This window comes from Clavelina lepadiformis, chromosome 6, assembly GCF_947623445.1.
Source record: "Clavelina lepadiformis chromosome 6, kaClaLepa1.1, whole genome shotgun sequence".
NCBI classification, from domain to species: Eukaryota; Metazoa; Chordata; class Ascidiacea; order Aplousobranchia; family Clavelinidae; genus Clavelina; species Clavelina lepadiformis.
The window spans coordinates 14,502,601-14,521,448 of record NC_135245.1 but is presented as its reverse complement, the minus strand read 5'-3'; the positions used below and the strand labels follow the sequence as shown (position 1 = coordinate 14,521,448).

The following is an 18,848-nucleotide window of genomic DNA, read 5'->3' as shown; positions in this document are numbered from 1 at the left end:
AAAATGTGAATATTTGATGCTCACCAATTGCAAGTGTGTACTGGATTACTGACATTCAAGCAGCAAGGAGACAAAGGCACGCATAACACATAAGGGAGGCGTATACAGAAATTTTTTGGTTTAGAATGTTTCGGCATACTCTTTATGTTATCACCAAAATATTTGACTACCTGTTGTTTTCAAATGTAAGCGAAATAAGTTTTCTGCTCTACAAGCTGTTTATGAGATAATACAAAACAAAATAAAGCACCACTAACTAGGGATGACTACAGTAGAATTTCGAATACATGGATATCAAAATAACGTAGTTTAACAAATCCCCTGGATATTGGCCACTCCACCCCATAACTGCTACTACTGTGTGACGGTCACCCCAGTGCCCACATCAGTAAAATCATTTTTTGCCATAGGATAACAAAGCATAAATGAAAGCGGTGCACTGATTTTGCCACCAACAAGAATTGGGTAAACTGCTTTCCGATAAGGATTACGCAACACATGACTACTAGTAATTTATTTTTGGCAGGCGAGCAGTGAATTTATCTGTTGGTGTCAGGCTGATGATTGTGTCAAATGTACACAGCTTTTTAGAATCAATTTTATACTGTTGTTTTTGTTTTAAGAAACCTTTATGTTTTGATCTTTGAAATTTACTTCAAAGAAAGCAACAGCACACATGCAAAAAGCAAACCAAAAGATTATCTATTGTTTATCAAAGAATTAATTTCTAAAGACTTCTAAGTTTCAAATTGCAAATAATATGAAACGGTCTGAAATAACGTCACATGCGAGCTTGATCTGAAGTAACCTAAACTAACGTACGATAAACAATGCTCAGGTCATTATTTTCTAAGTCACTGCAATCATTTCAATATAGTGATGTCCGTTACGAAAAGATAGAGATAGAATGTTTGCGTTTAATGTAATTATGTTTTATGACATTTTGAACTGTCTCGCTTGGCTGACTTTTAGACCTTGTTAAATGATCGTTTTTATACAAGAATGCCCTTGCTTTCGGTTTTGCTTACATGCTTTTAAGCTGTGCTTAATGTTGCAAGTGGATAGGTAAAAAGAAAAAAGTTAGTTGGTGATTACTTAGTGGTGCAATGTTAATTAATTTGTTAATACCGTAGGAAACTAAAAAGACCGCAGCTTTAGTTGCAAGTGGTTGACAAGTAGCACTCAAAACATTGAGCAACGTTTGTAATAGACGAAGACAATTAAATTTTGCACATGTATCCACTACCTGTCAATCATGTGTAGGCACTTGTACAGTTAGCCAACGTTGCAATTCAATTAAGTTCTGCTGGAATACGGAGTTCCATAATTAACCGGATAATCGTGTGGCAAAATATGACGTTGGACATTGCATATATTTACTTTTAATGACATACTGATGTGGCACAGCTGCAAATTGTTGTGCTGCACAGTGACATCACCCAACTCCGGTACATTTATACATCGGTGGCATGATTGAATTAAACGATGCCATTCCGATTTAATATTTTATTTTCCAATTTCAATTAATATTTCAATCACATCAGTGATTTTGGACAACAACTTTTCGACTGACTCCTACGATTAATTTGCGTTTAAATTTTGTTGCATTAAAGATTACTTGAGTACTACTTACCATACGTGTTGGATTTGGGTTTAGGTCAAGCTTGCATGTAGAGTCATTTTAGATTAGTTTGTGTGCTTGTAGCTTGAAACTTTTCAAAAGTCTTTAGATAAAAAACAATAGTAACTCTTTTTGATTTTCTTTTTTGCAAGTGAAAGTCGCTCCTGTTTACTTTGTAGTATTATTGAAAAATGAAATTGTAAAAATTTGTTTTTGAAATGTTTGCACGAACATGAAAACAAATAAAATCTATGTTTAGTGCAAAGTGGTTCTATGAAACAGTGTACAATCGAAAAAACTGCCCGTCTGACACCAACAAAATGCGTGATTCACTGCTCACCTGCTAAATTTATATGCCTAAACAAAACACTTGCAGTGATATCGCCAAGATGTCTTTGTGACAAAATTAGTGCACCACCTTGATCTATGCCTTATGTTGTCTCGTGGCAAAGAATATTTTTACTCCTGTGGGCAATGGGGAGCGGCTGCCACCATATAGCAGCCATCATGAGGTTGTGTGGTCACCCTGTAACCTCGTAAGTCGATGCCTATGTTTATAACCATAATTATTATATAGCTGGATAGTGCATACTTAAGTGCCAAACGTTTCAAAATCCTGGGTATGCTGAAAGGCATATGACATCACAATGTCGTTAAAACGTAGAAAGTGCACAATGTAGGTAGAATTTCATTAAAATTTGTGCCCAACTCTATGTCGTAAATGCTCATTTAGCAGAGACCAATGAATGATCGTTCCCACTGTCATGCACTTATTCAGTCTAAATAGTAGTTATCCTGAAAAAATTCACTTTTACAATAATTCCCTGCGACTAAGGTCATTAGATTGAGAAAAGAAAAGGTGCTGTCCAATGCTTTATGCGACGCGACATTTGTTAGCGAACACATCAATTTATATTAGTGTTATCTCACCAGTATCTTATCTCATTAGTGTTAAGCCCATCAAGCTGGTAGTTTTTTGACTTTTAACATTTCAAAGTTCCCAATGATAGTGAAAAACGTATCTCAAAATAGTTTGTCTATTTCCCAGCAACGAATTAAATTTCAAGTAGCACGGCTTTGTTGGATAATTGGTGAACCAATATGGCCCAATACCTAATTTTGTGTTAATTTTCTTTGGAGTACCAAGCCATTTATTCCTATCTTTACGAAATACAAAACCAATTCGATGCCTGCTAGATCCAAAGCCTCACTGCCTCTTTGTTTCTTGAAAATCTGCATTCCCTTTTGTAGACGGTATCGATATTGAAAAATTAAGAAAAAAAATTATTTTTTGGGGAATTTATTAGTGCAATAATGCAGGTTACAAACTGAGTATTTGATTACTATTCAGAGTTTACACAGTTTGCTATGGCAATTTTTTGTCCTATGACAATGGCATTGGGTCAAAATATGCAGGTGTTGCAATTAAGTAGTATAGCACCTGTCCGAAAGTTGGAAAGTGGCCAAAACTGAGAGACATTTTTAGCTGGTGCAGAAGATATTGATATAGTACTTGTGTCAATAAAACTGTTTGCCTAATGGCAAACTTTATTTTGAATCAGCTGATGAATTTAGTAAATAATGCCCTTGAAAAAAGTTTAAATATTACATTAACTATCGGTATTGTTTGATGTCAGTGATTTTAAAAAACCTGACAAACCAATATATACAGTATTAGTATTCAGTTTAACCATGAATTATTCACCAAAATAAAATAGTCTCTTCTAATAATAAGGCTATCCTTGCGTTGCAGAATGAATGTAGGCATAAATTGGGCAAATGAAGTTCAAGCCCTTATCCAAAACAAGTTTAGCATTGTGTTAGATAGATTGCAATTGTGTCAGAGAAAAACAATAGCTTAACATTATGATTGCCAAACAACAGCTTTACATTACAAGAAGAAAGATAATAACGTACGTTGCTAGTAACAGTCATCAAAGAAAGTTGTAATATTCACTCTATTATTTAATAGTTGTTAATGTGCCAAATTAAGCTGTACTGTGTAAAATAACTCCGTGTTAACGAAACCCTGTGAAAAAGTTGGGATATAACGTAAGAATGACATCTAGCTAGGCCTTGGTCGCTCGCATACTTTGCAAATAATGACCAGAAAGAAGCTTAAACAAAATTAGAAATATAGTGAACATGACAAGTGTATTTAACTTAAGATATATTAAAACAAAACATTGCAAAGATATGCAATTGGGTCAATTTTTATGTATTTCCGGTTGCACTATGACATCGTTTTTTTACGCCAGATTGTGCTCAGCATACCCAGGTTTGGCTCCTATGGCTTTATAGATGCAATTCGTTTAAATAAAGCTTTCACATTTGTTATAAAATCCTCAGAGCGGGTTTTCTTAAGGTCTTGCTTAAAATCTGGTATAGTTTGAACTGAAGCCAGCCAGACCTGGGCAGCGAAATTCCATTGCAATGGCAATGCTGCTCAACGTTGGTGATGAAGCTGTGAAGTCTTGCATTACTTTCCTACTACTTTGCATACCACTTATGATCGCCTAAGGAGCTGCACTAAAGCTTGAGTTAGTGAAGGTGCAGTTGTTACAAACAGTTGTATAAATTTTAGTTATCGAACTTGCTCTTTTGCTGAGGAAAAAAGTTTTAAGTGAAGCAGAAGAAACAGCTCTGACGATTGATGAGCTAGTTGTTATTATATCGCTGCAAAGCCAAGCAGGTTGGATGCCCATAGGAATAGGAAGGTTGTCCTGTGGTGTGGGATGCAGACATTCAGTCACAGTATGCAAGAGGCCATTTATGTCAGTGTCAGACAGTTACCACTTTCACCAAAGGTTCATATCTGAAACTTTCAGAGCACACAGTTAAAATCTATGAGAACAACTTCAACCTTAAAATTTCAAGAAAAACTACAAAAAGACCTAACAACAAACAAGCACAAAATGTAAACTTTTGCCTGCGATGACATTGAAATAATTCCATCACAAGAATGAACTATCACAAACAACATCACATGTGCAATGTATCGAAACTCATCTGTTTTTTATTAGTGGCGTTGTGCATGTGACCTTTGTGCTAATGTCCATGTTTCTTAAAATTCAATGTTTTCATTAAATGAGATTAGACCAGGGATGTCCAACTTGCGGCCCGCGGGCCACATTGCGGCCCACCTGAGATTTTTGTGCGGCCCGCTAGTCATTTTCACTTCAAGTAGTATTTTGAACTTTGAATCTTAGCCTAATTAAAATGTACCAGTCAGCTCTTTATGTATCCATTTTTCTTGAAATTTAATAGTTTCTGCGGCTCATTGAATTATTTCAAGTTACAATGCGGCCCACTATAATAAAAGGTTGGACATCCCTGGATTAGACCATCGAAACATTTCAAAAAATTGTCTTTTTGTATGTTTGTGTTGATATCGATTAATAAACAATGCTTTAGTGCAGGGATGTCCAACCTGCGGCCCGCCTGAGATTTTTGTGCGGCCCGCTAGTCATTTTCACTCCAAGTAGTATTTTGAACTTTCAATCTTACCCTAATTAAAATGTACCAGTCAGCTTTTAGGGGTGCAGTAATAGTATAGTATGGTAGCAACAGGATTATATATAACTATAAGACTCGAAGATGTACCCATTTTTCTTGAAATTTAATAGTTTCTGCGGCCCACTGAATTATTTCAAGTGACAATGCGGCCCACTGAATTATTTCAAGTGACAATGCGGCCCACTACAATAAAAGGTTGGACATCCCTGCTTTAGTGGGTCAATTTCTCTTTCACCAAACTGCTAACTGCCTGTTGTTGCTGCTATGAGGTGCTGCAATGTCATTAACATCAACATGTATAACTCAGTCTTTTTTGTCAGATGATATTTTTGCCACAATGCTTCTACTGAACACCTGTTTTCAGAAGCCAATATTATACAGAAAGATGTTTGGTATTATATATTTCCAATTTTACAATGCAAGGAATATTTTTTACAACAGACCAAGTCTCCGAACCTATGAGATGTGCATTATCCTTTTTACAAATTTTAAAACCATTTAAAAGATGTTGAAAATTATTGAATTGTCGCTGCAGATTTATTTGCAACAATAAGCATATGCCATGCACTTAACCTGTGTCGCGCACACATGCAAGCAACTGCTAAACTATAGTACTAGATGCTTACAGCTGCAGTTGATCAGCTATGATTTAACAAAATTTGCAAGTAACAAAGTTTGCAAATTTTTATGTAATAATAGATTAATGATTGTGTTAGGTGAGATTCAATTTTTTTGTGCCAATTTTATTGCGTTCACGGTCTGGATACCACAACTGTGTTGGTGAAACAGTACATAATCATGGAAATAGAAAAATTTTCTGAGATTTATGACCAACATTTATGTTTTTCTGCAATGAATATTAGCTATAATAGTGTGCTTCATGATTATTAAACCATTATTAAAATGCTATTAGTTTGTTTATATAGAAATGGGCTATAGCTGAATATTGTTAACTTATTACTGTATGTAGTGATATTATTCTGGCAATAGCAGTCATTGGGCATATACAAGGCAAGCACAGTAAAGTGTCTGTTCAAGCAGACCTAGGTGCTGCAAACGTACCTAACACAGAAGAAACTTACAAACCTATGGATGAGCAAAGTATCCAAATGCCTGACCCTTTGCCTAATAGCCCGCAGCAAAATTCAACACTTGAAGCTGATGTCACTGAAACTCAGGAACGAATGGAAACTGACGAGGGTGAAGTTCTGGAAGTAAATAATACCAGTATGATAAATGGGGATGTTTCTGATAATGAAGAAATCAAATCTGATGAAATAGACGCAGATGATGAATATGGTTTCTACAAATCTGAGGCAACATTCAGTTTCACTGTGGATAATATACATAAGCTTTCAGAATCTGTAACCAGCACACCAACCTATGTTAGAGGGTTACCATGGCGAATTCTTGTGATGCCGAGACCTGGTCATGACAGAACGAGCATGAAAAGTCTTGGATACTTTCTTCAGTGCAATGCTGAAAATGAATCTAATGCTTGGTCCTGCCATGGTTCCGCAGAGCTCAGGATTCTACCAGCTAAGGAAGAGGTGCCGATGCTGGAGAAGAAGATCGATCACTTGTTCTACTGCAAGGAAAATGATTGGGGCTTCAGTCAGTTTTTGTCATGGGCAGATGTCATCAGTCCTGAAAAAGGCTTTATGACAGCAGATAAGAAGATGACGTTTCAGGTTCATGTCTTCGCTGATGCTCCTCATGGTCTAGCGTGGGACAGTCGCAAATTAACGGGATACATTGGGCTGAAAAATCAGGGCGCTACATGCTACATGAACAGTTTGCTTCAGACTTTATTTTTTACAAATAAACTGCGCAGAGCAGTTTATCTCATGCCAACTGAAAGTGATGATTCCTTGAAAAGTGTTTCTCTTGCACTGCAACGTGTATTTTATGAGCTGCAATATAATGACAAGCCAGTGGGTACAAAGAAACTGACTAAGTCATTTGGATGGGAAACACTGGATTCATTTATGCAACATGATGTTCAAGAACTCTGCAGGGTTCTTCTTGATAACGTAGAACTGAAGATGAAGGGTACATGTGTGGAAGGAACAATTCCTGAACTTTTGGAAGGGAAGTTTAAGTCCTATGTTAAGTGCAAGGATGTTGATTATATCTCTAGTAGGGAAGAGTCCTTTTTTGACATCCAACTTGTTGTGAAAGGCAATAAGGATGTCATGGAATCATTCAGAACTTACATAAAACCCGATACATTAGATGGAGATAACAAATTTGATGCTGGTGATTACGGCATGCAAGATGCTGAAAAGGGTATAATCTTCAAATACTTTCCACCAGTATTACACCTCCAGTTGCTACGTTTCCAGTATGATCCTGCTGCTGACATGTATGTCAAAACAAATGATCGGTACGAGTTCCCAGAGACCCTTATTCTTGATGAATTTCTAGAGGAACCTGATGATAAGGACCCTGCAATTTATGTTCTTCATGCCATTCTTGTCCACAGGTACCTTAACATCAAAGTTTTTCTTTTTAAGTTTTGAAGCCTATCATAATATTGTTACAAAATGTTAAATGCTCCAGTTTCTTATTTTAGATTTAGATTGTATTTTATGTTGTTTAGTGGAGACAATCATGGTGGTCATTACGTTTCCTACTTGAATCCTGAAGGGGATGGAAAGTGGTTCAAGTTTGATGATGACGTAGTTTCACGTTGTACAAAAAAGGAAGCATTTATGGGAAGTTTTGGTGGTGTTGGTGATGATTCCTTTGTTGGGAGAAATTCGACAAACGCGTAAGTGTTTTAAATTGAGCAGCTCTATTTTGCCGTTTTCCTTTCTGCTGAAATAATCACATTTTTTACATTTTGCTTCAATATATGACTGGTGATGGCATCATCTTCACCGGCCATATATTTATGATAGGTTTACATAAATCAGTGGTTCTCAACCTTCTGATCTTGGCGGACCCCTTTTGGTGCTGTCAAAGCAGTGGCGGACCCTTGAAGTTTAAGCAAACTAAGGGTTCTGAGACTGCACTTAAATGTTTCTTTGCTTAGTTTTACTTAATAGTCTTGGTGCACAACTGCGCTATTCATTCAAAATAACATCAAACTATGCGGATATTTTTATTTATTTCAAAGCGTCATCTATACGTAGCTCACAACAACAAGCTGCTAGTTACAAGCTAAAACTGAGAAAGCGATTATGTGCAATCTCCAGCAACTTAAAATCACTGTATCCAGCTGTCTTCTCGTATAATCCGCAATCTAGTGCATCACAATAGGCCTTCCCTGCGGGTGATAAATCTCAATAAGCTTTTGTATTGTCCCATCACAATAGGCAATTAAGCAAATGTTCAAGCCTATTTCAAAAAGCAATGATAAACAGCAAAAAAAATTTTAAAACTCGTACTTTATGTTGCAAATTTCGAAGTTCTCACGGACCCCCTAAAAACGTTTCGCGGACCCCTGGGGTCCGCGGACCGCCGGTTGAGAACCACTGACATAAATCATCTGCTAGAATTACTCCAAACATGAATAAAATATAGTGACGGTTTCATACGAATGCTAACAATAGCCAACATGAATACCATACTGTTGGTATTTATAAAATTATTAAATTTGGAAACAAATCATGCCTAAGCTAATGCAGGTTTAATATTTATTAGAATAAAGGTTATTTACCTAACAAGTCAGCTTTCTTTTTTCTCAATCGCCATTTAAACGTATTTTAACCAAATAAATTGTTCAGTGATTATGTCATCCTACAAGCAAGACTTGGCAACTTTTAGATGAATTTTATCATTTGGTCCAAGTACAGATAACTCCAGGATTCGTTTGTGTCGTCCTACATAGTTTTCGTACTTGGACGAACCCCAATAATGTTCCTTGAAGAACATTCTTTATATAATACCTCACAACAGGCATAAAGACAGAAACAACAGTGTCTATGTTTCATCAATAAACTAGTTGTGTCCAGCCCACTTGATTAAAATTTAAACTCGAATCTTCTCAACCAGGTCCCACTTCCATATATACAGAAGGAAATAGCAATCGCATGGAGTTGTCTAGTACAGGGCAACCTTTTTCGTCTTGTGCACCTTTCAATAGTAATGCTTTGATTTCATGCATCCTAGTGATTGAAATAGCTTAATTACACATCTAAGCGTTTGTTTTTGGCCAGTTTTTTCCACCGTATATTGAAAATGTCAACTCTGCACATTGAAAAGAAATTTTTGTACAAGTTCAATCATAAAGCAGCAGCGAAAATGATTTCACAACTGATATTTATCACAAGTAGTTGCAAATTGCGACTTAGTACTTAAAGTCAACTTCGTCTTTACCTAAACTACAATTGGCATTACTTTAACCTGCTAATAAGCTGCCAACAGTGAAATTTTGAGTATAATAAGTGACATTCGTGTTTATGACTTCACTATGGCTTTGTTTCGTTTGAATGCTTAATGGTGTAACAATGCTGGCTACCTCCTTTGTTTTTTTTGAGGAGTTAAGCTTGTAAATGTTTGATTTCTTTGTTTATCAATGCAGTTAAAAGAAACACGATTACACAGTTGTAGAGAATTCATCTCTCGACCGCAGTGGAAAACGGTTATACTCCGGTTCAGGTTTTACAAAATTGTCTTTTACAGGTTCTACTCCGGTTCAGGTTTGCATCGGGTGCACACATTCATTCCGCTCCGGATATCAGTTCAGCAAGCTTGCTAATATATAGTTCGCTCTGGGTTCGAATAACGTTATCCACCTAACCATTTTTTTAATTTCTTCGACCAAACTGCCCAAGTAGCCACTCATTAGCTTCAGGAATTTCATTATGAGCAGATATTTCTTAGTTTAGGTTTTCTACGTTTTGAAATAAACTTGTTTTCAACAATTCCTGGATGAAATTATTGTACCGAAAAAGTGGTTATAATTGAGAAAGGTTCAACTTCGGTTCAGGTTTTTTCTCTTAGTCTTCAATGGTTTAGGATCAGTTAGGGTTCAGACAAATTTAATATATTGGGTTTTGGTTCTGGTTCTGTTTTTAAAAAACATCTTCTCAAAATGGTTTGAAGCAGTGGTTCCCAACTTTTCTACATTGGGGGACCGGTAAGGATTTAAAAAAGATGTTCACTGAGCTGCAACAAAAGATCGTAGTAAATAGAACAGATATTTCTAATCTTTTTGTTAACCAAAGTTGTCGTTGCATAACATAATGCAAAATTTGACATAAGCTATGGATTTAAGACGAAAAATTTGAGCAAAACAGCAATCAAATCAACTCAAACAACAAAATTTCAATCCATTTACATACAAAATCTGTGTTAATGGGAAATTTGTATTACAAAACGTTTCGAAAGCTAGACGCAGTTTATGACGAAACAAGCATAAACGGCAGAAAATCTAAGACATTCTAGGTCATCGGAAGGCTAGCCTTTATGATAAAACAGTTTTGCAGTATCAACGAAAGCGAGATACGCCAGTTTTACTGTTGTGGATCGGCCAGGCGTAAAATGAGTTTTACAGGGAGTAACAACTTTGCAATGCCTATGATTCCATATTAAAACTAGCTTAGCAGAAAGTAAGATACTTGCGGACTGGCAAAAAAATTACGTGGACAGGTATCGGTCCAAAGGTTCACATTCGGTCCCGGCGCCCTGGTTATAAATACTTTAACTGGGATTGGTATAAATTAATTATTCGGGAACCAAATAAATTAATAAAAATAAATTAATTAATATTTGGGAACCAAATTAATTAATTATTCGGGAACCAAACTTGAAGGTACGTCAAACAAACTAGGGCCTAGAACTGAGCAAAGTGGGTCTGAGCCCACCGCACAAAAACATTCAATCAAACTAGTACATCTGCACAAATACATTTTGAAGGTAGTAAAACTTACACCCTTGATCGCCTACTGAATTGCTTTTTCTGAGTATGCTCAAATAGGCAATTGCTACTCAACTTTCACTCATTCACTATGATAGGTCTATAGACCGATTTTATCTTTCAATCTTACAAACTCTTGCTCCAATAGATTTGCCTACCTATTTGTTCGTATTCCGACGTCTACGGATCATTATTTATTCATATTTCATATATTCATAAACCACACAATGAAAAATCAGTGGTGAACCCCTGTGCACCAATTCGTACTCAAGCACCCCTTCGGCTGCTGAGATGCACCCGATTGAAAAGCACGAGTCTAGAAATACAGTAGCTGTCCAATCATTCACTGGCTGCCCAAAGGGTTTTTTGTTTATATATCATCAGTATAAGATTTTCACTAATATAATTGGACTTGAAGACATGAACCCTAAACACGATATATGTAGTTTCAAATTGTAATTAATGAACACTACGTTTGTTTTTTAATGACTTTCCATGCAAACCTTCGCAACGGCTCGCGCCTAGGGTGCTGCGACACCCAGTTTGGCGGCACAAGAAAATATTACTTATTTTCAAAACTTTTGGTGTTTTCCAGTAAATGTAGTCACATGATTAAATTGAAAATGGGTTGGTTGTATTGTTTCCTCCTAGTATAACCAACCTATACATTAATAATATGCAAACTTAAAGAACTCTTCTCGGAAATGTTTTCGATTATTGACAAAAACAATTGACTTCATATTGAAAATTTTTAAGTCAAAAGTATTTTTGCACGTTTAGCCAAAAGCATGCCACATGCCCACCAATTTTCAATTATCCTAAAACAATCAAAATATTAAGGTTTGGAATTTTAAAAATTTGGGAATATTCGTAGTTCTAATGTAAACCAATATTTAGAAAGAGTAATACATCATTTTTTTCACTTTTATTTGATGTATTTTTGCCAGAATCAATGTTGATCAGAATTACTACATAAAATTATGATTTAAAATCATATATCAAAAACGTTAAGCCCAACATCTGGCTATTATCCTGAATTTGTTATCCACTTATTATAATTGTTTATCCTTATTATTTCGGTGGAGAGCAGATGGATGAACGTTCTACCGAATGTAATCATCATTAAAATGTTGTGTTGCCCTCCATCAGCACAGTTTGATAGCAAAGCAAGGAAGGATAAAAGAGTCATTAGTTGTGAAGTAATGCCTAGTTTTAAGATTTTTCGGATTTCCTGGAAAAGTACTCATGCGATCCCGCTCTTAAACATAATTAAATAAAAATTTTCCAACATTCAAAATTGCAAAGTTGTTTGACCTTATTTAAAGCAAGTTGTCTGACATCAAACAGATATAGTGTTTCAAAATTGGTGTGCGTGGCCTTTCAAAATTGTAAGCCGTTGATTACCAGTCATTTTGATCTTTTAAAAATAACCATTGTTACGGGGTTTGTTTTATTTTAATGGACAGCTTCGTAACTTTTATGCAGTTTGTAGCTGGAAAAAGTGCTTGTATACCTTGAAATATTATAACCAATTGATCAAATTGTTTTGGTTTTTAGTGTTTTAAATTTGGGTCGCTTCAGCAAAAGATTGAGATGGTACGAAATAGAATAATAAGATGATTTTCTTGCATTTTTAGTTACATGCTGGTGTACATTCGTAAAAGCAAGGCGGATGAAGTTTTGTGCAAAGTTGGAGACAAGGACATTCCTGACCAACTTTTGCATCGCTTATCAGAGGAAAGAAAACTAGAAGCTTTTCGCCGCAAAGAAAGGTAAAAAACAACTTCTTCACCTAGGATAGACATGTCAAACAGCTCAATATTTGCTGGCTGCATTTTCAATACATAATTTCACAAGGGTTACATCACTTTTATTCGCACTAAACCAGAAAACAGTCCACCTTTTTCAAACAACAGTACACATGATTGAATAAAAACGCAATAAATTTGAAAACTTTGTCCAATGTTAGAAATCCTTGCAGTTGATTGAATTATTGTGTTATGCTATGATGATGACTGGTGATGTAACAAATCAATTTTTCGGCAACAGCATGTCCTTTGTTTTCAACAATGTGTTGTTGGTGTCCAAAAAAATGAGGCAAAACATGCAATTGCTATAAAAGTGAGATGTAATCAGCGACTGTTGAATTACATGTCTTTGAAGTTCTCAACTTTAAAATTACCAACATTTTAGAAGATTTTAATCAACCAATATGTATGTTAGTTAGTTCCATACACTGAATACAGTTGGAATACCTTTTGCAGAGCTGAGTCACACTTGTACATGGCTGTTAACATAATAACAGAAGACATGTTCTGTGGTCATCAAGGAGAGGATTTGTTTGATTTTGAGCGATCTCATATGGCAAGGTTATTATTATAAGCTTTAGATTGCCTATAGAAGTTTTATTTTGAATTATACTTTATTTTGCCAAGAACCTGACAAGTTTTTTTAGTTTTTGTTTGGCCAAAAAAGTTGGCAGGTAGTCATAAACTTAGATTGTGATTGTATTGTCAATTTACTATTGTTGGTTTATTTATATGGTATTATGACTTGATATGTTTGTAATTAATACATGCATTGCATTTGCAACGCAAGATGTTGAAATTAGACTTTGATTTTGATTGCGGTAATGAATCTTGACTTGCCTTTTTTATAGTTAATTGTTTGGGCATAGCACATAACTGTAATGTATCACCATCCTAAAATGAGCTTCAGTTTTTTGGTTATTGAAAGTTTTTTTTATGTATTTAGGCACGTAAAAATATTAAAGCAGGCATCATACATGGAGTTGCTGCAGCTCATTTCTGCAGCACTTGGTTATCCTCTTCATTCTTTTCGTTTGTGGTTATTCAGTCAGAGACCAAATAGTACCTGGCGTCCCACCATATTGGACACTGCTGATGTAAGTTACAGTTAAATGGATCACAAATATTGTCATTTTTTCAGTTTTTTTTTTAAAACTAGCGATGCATGTTAGGTTTGTGTCGACTGCGATCTAAACATATATACTGATTTAAGGTATATACATACAGTATAAGGTTTATTTCAATTGTAGTGAGTATAGTAACATGTACACTTTTATGTATGATGATTAGGGCGATTATTTTTTGACCTAAAAATTGAAAGTTTTGACAAATTTTGACATTAAAAAACTTTTTTTTGACAAATTTTGACGTATGAAGAACTCAAGTAGTTAAATTACGCATTATTGTACAAAAAGTTAAAATTTATTGTAGTAAAGAAGGGCAAAAATGTGAACACAGACCTAGCCTATTCTGAAAAGGGAAATGAGTTAATTACAAATCACTGCCAAAAAAACTGCAACTAAGACACAACAAAAACTGTTCAATACATTTGTCTAAACACTCTAAACTAAAGATACATGATGTATCTAAAGAAAAACCGAAGCAAGAGCTGATTCACAATAAGTAGACAATGGGCCATTTACAACAGCATAAAGTAGGCTACAAGGTGTACAATGTAAAATGACAAGTTCACCTACAGTGCAACCTCTACGACACCACGACAATGCAGTTTTTAAACAATTTTGACAATTTTTAGCCTAACGCTGTAATTTTGACAAATTTTTGACTTTTTTTGACAAGTCAAAAAATAATCGCCCTAATGATGACTTAATTTTTCGGGATTACATTTGAATAACTTCTATACTTGTACCAAAGACCCCTGGAAAACAACTTATTGACATTGCTGAAAATGACAGTCCCTGGCATGTATGGTTGGAAACTATGCCCCCAGATTCACCAGAGCCTTCTTTGCCACCCTTTGACAAGCAGGGAGATATACTACTGTTTCTGAAGATGTTTAGTCCATACACTCAAACTATTTCATACTGTGGCCACATTACTGTACCAATTGATGGAACAACGGTTTGTTTATGTTGTCATTGCTAAAAGAAGACAACCGAAAATATTAACATTTCATGTTTTTTTGTATTACCGTTAGGTATATGCTTGCCTTTTAACCTTTTTCATTATATGTAACTTAGATAATTGCAATGGAAACTGAACTGCGAAAAAGAGGTGGTCTAAATCCAACTGTGCCCATTCTTATGTTTGAGGAAGTGTGTGCGTCTGAGGTTCGGCCAATACATGATCGTAGTCGACAGCTTGGTGAAATGATGGACAAGCTCATGGACGGAAACATTATTGTGTTTCAACCTGCAGTCCCAAACTTTCCCGATGCCGCTCGTTACTTTCTCGATATATTTTACCGAGTTGATGTATTGCTTTGTGACAAGAATGATCCACTCGACCAGGGTTTTGTTGTTTCTCTCAATAGAAACTGGAACTATGGTCAAGTAAGACAATTAAATAACATTAGCAATAAGTATATTACTATTTATAAAAGTGTTTATGTTGTAACTTCTCATACCATTTTTGTGTAACAGTTTGCAGAAAAAGTAGCAGAACGTCTTGACACTGATCCTATGATGCTGCAATTTTTCCGAGTTCAAAGCACTCGTGACATGGCCGGAAGTGTTATTAGGTCTAGTTTTGATGGTCAACTAAAAGACCTATTACAGGTAGCAGACAATAAGCAGTTTATTTAGAATGTAAATTGTGGTGTAACCTGAATATGTTTTGATTATCACTGGTTGTGAAATTGGTGTTAGATAATAACAACATAGGAGAAATTCATCCAACTGATTATGCGCAACCAGCTACATGCATGTACATGCAAATTATTCACTGTTCCTTCTGAAGTTTTGTTTAGGGCTCACTTTGTCGTTCAGAAAACAGAACCAGTTGCTTGTTTTGGTATTTTATCTGAGTTGTATGGTATGTTTACGTACACATTGTCAGCTTCCTAGAATAAGAATTACATTTACTATGTGTGCTGAAGTGTCAAGCTAAGCCTTTATTTATGAAGGTTATGGTAATGATTTGTTTAGAATTTTCTCAAATTCGCTTGAAGATTTTTCTTCTAAATTTCCTGTATGATAACTTATAATTAAAGCAATTATATTGCCACATTCACTATGACTATGTGAACATTAATAATTTATTGCAAAATTGTTAAACACTTACATATGGTGTGTATATTTCTTGTACCATAACTTTCTTGAATATTTATTATTATATTGAGTTTTTAACATTGTGCAGATATATGGAACCAGAAAGCAGTCCAAGCGTTTATATTACCAGCAGCTGACAATGAAAGTTGATGAATTTGAAACCAAGCGTCAGTTTCGCTGCATGTATGTTCATCCAAATATGAAAGAGGAAGAGGTTGTTTTATATCCAAACAAAAATGGCTGTGTGCAAAGTCTTTTGGAAGAATGTCGAACAAAGGTATGATGTACTTGCAGTCAACATGGAATTATTGAAAGTGAAATGTTAATACTTAGTAAATATTTAAATTTTTGCTATTCCATTTAAAAGAATATCTGCGTTTTGAATAAAAACATATCACCAACTATTGCTTTGTTGAAATATAAAAAATTATTAAAGTTTGGTTGCTTTTAATTATTTTTAGCTCAGCATTGAAGGAAGTAAAGAACTTCGACTGATGGAAGTCGTCGGAAACAAGATTTGTAATATTTTACGCAAAGAAAAATCTTTAGAAGAGATATCATTTTATGGACAAGCACCAAGACTCTACAGAATAGAAACAATACCAGATGATCAAAAACAGGTTTAGATGTTGTAATGTAGTTCTAACATATGCAGTAGAAAATCAGTGAACTTACGTTTATGCTTTTACACAAAACACCAAACGATTGAGCTTTAAACCAGACTTTATGAATGCTTAATTTTGTGTAACATTTCCCAAAAAAAGTCTTTGAATTCTATGATCCATCCCATCCAGAAATGATCTTTTCTAGCTATCAAATACCACTAAACTAGAATTTGTATTATTGTGTCTTTTTGTTGTTATTATGGTTAATGGTTATTTTTAAAAGATCAATGATTTTGATATTTTTTAATGTGGCTCTAAAGTTGATTATGTGACGTGCTCTTTAGATTGAGGAAGATGAAGTACTGATCTGCACAGTTCACTTTCAAAAAGAAATTTACAACACATTTGGTATTCCACTTTTAATCAAAGTCAAATCTGGTGAGAGATTTCATGACATTAGAGAGCGTATCCAAAATGCAATGGATATTCCTGACAACATCTTTGAGAAATACAAAATTGCTGTTGTTGTCAATGGACAGGTTTGTATATCAGGTTTACCGTATCAGAAAACAACATTATACGCACTTAGTATAAGTATGGACAGAGAATGTAATGTACCTGAAAACAGTTACTTTCCTACATGATAAAAATTTATTATATAATCATGAAGAAATCATTTAAAAACTTCCTAACATAACGAATTTCAAATTCGTTTCATGGTTTTGTGAAAATTTAACTTCATTTAAAAGGTGAAATACATGTCCGAAGACATAGATATCACTATTAACCTGAAAGATGTTATGCCACCCGTAAGCATCACAAACCCTGTGAGTATATTTTTTTAGATATATTACCTTATGTTAGCCTACATTATCTACTTTTTGCAAACAATATAGTTTGTTACGAAGTCCGTTCAAAGCAAAGTTCAATTTTCAACCAAATATTATGCTATAGGACTAAACATGCAATATTATCCTCATCCCTTTATGAAATTTTTGTAATATTTGTGAAAACTGTCAAATTTAAGAGGTGCTTTTGAAAGTTTGTCAGATATACTTTTTCCTGCATTTCAGAGTTCAAAGTTATGCAATAAAGCATGGATTGGTTTGGATCATTTGAATAAGAATTCAAAACGTCACCGCCACCCAACTGAAAAGGCTATAAAGATTCACAATTAGGCTGTGGATTTTTAGTTTCACTCAGTCTTGGTGACCTTAACTGGACTAGCAATGGCAATGTTACGATTGACAACTGACATGATATTTTATCATATATAATATATATTTTATGAATTTGTTTCATCTAATTAATATTGCTTCAATTGCAGTTCAGTAATACCGAGTACCCTTTGTGTGTGGTCAATGGTCATATTTTGTCCGCATTTTGGTTGGTAACTAGTGAATGAATACTGTTGCTAAATAAATGTGATGCTGCAACTCATAATATCCTCATATTGTCTTGAACGCTTAGTTTATGTCCATTGTTCACTCTTTAAACAAAGCGTTTTTTGAGTAAGATATTTATGTGGGATAGGCAGTGTTCTGCAAATGTCAATGTTTTGCCGATGCGATCGCATCTTAGTAGATCTTAGTAAAAACTGTTTGGCATGCATCTGCATTGACCAACTGTAGTGTGCATTTTGTTTGGTCATTGTGTGACAATTTACTGTATGTTGGCAGAAAATCTGCGCTGTACAACTTTTCAACCTATCATGTCAATAAGGCCAACTAACTCAAACATGTGGTTGCATTTGTAAGCACAGAATTGCATGGTGTGACGTAAACTTTCCAGACGAGTTTTTCTGTTTGGTCATGTATGTTGTACATCTTAATTTCTCATATTCTGCTTTAAATTATTTAGCTTTTGCTTCATGTCCCGGTTTCTGTATTATAATTTCTTGTGTAATCGAATTTTACTTGGAAGTTGCTATTAAATGTTTTGTGGACATACTGATGTGTATCAATGAGACACTGAAATCTTCTATAATAGCGTAGTGCATTGGCAGGGAATGGTTACGTTAGCTGCTTGATTTTCCTTGTTATTTCTGTTACATAATGTGATGTTTTAAGTTTTGTGCTTAGCAAGTAAAGCAATCGCTTCATGAAGTTAACAATATTTGTGCTGAAGTTCGTTGAAAAGTTATTGCATTTCTTTCTTTCTTTTAAACTTGGCGTGGTTATGATGTGTTTTGTGCTACAGTGC

At 34.9% G+C, this 18,848-nt stretch overlaps 1 protein-coding gene across 1 annotated transcript; it reads left to right on the top strand.

The window, feature by feature from the left end:
* Window positions 1–2,235: 2,235 nt before the first annotated feature.
* LOC143462259 (ubiquitin carboxyl-terminal hydrolase 7-like) lies at window positions 2,236–18,595 on the top strand. The gene is made up of 13 exons (XM_076960341.1): window positions 2,236–7,622; window positions 7,740–7,910; window positions 12,641–12,775; window positions 13,268–13,372; window positions 13,758–13,908; window positions 14,687–14,893; window positions 15,013–15,324; window positions 15,415–15,549; window positions 16,130–16,318; window positions 16,503–16,661; window positions 16,991–17,185; window positions 17,396–17,473; window positions 17,720–18,595. Exons 1-13 carry the CDS (start codon window positions 6,226–6,228, stop codon window positions 17,822–17,824), a joined length of 3,339 nt encoding a protein of 1,112 aa, XP_076816456.1. The 5' UTR covers window positions 2,236–6,225; the 3' UTR covers window positions 17,825–18,595.
* The last annotated feature ends 253 nt before the right edge of the window (window positions 18,596–18,848 follow it).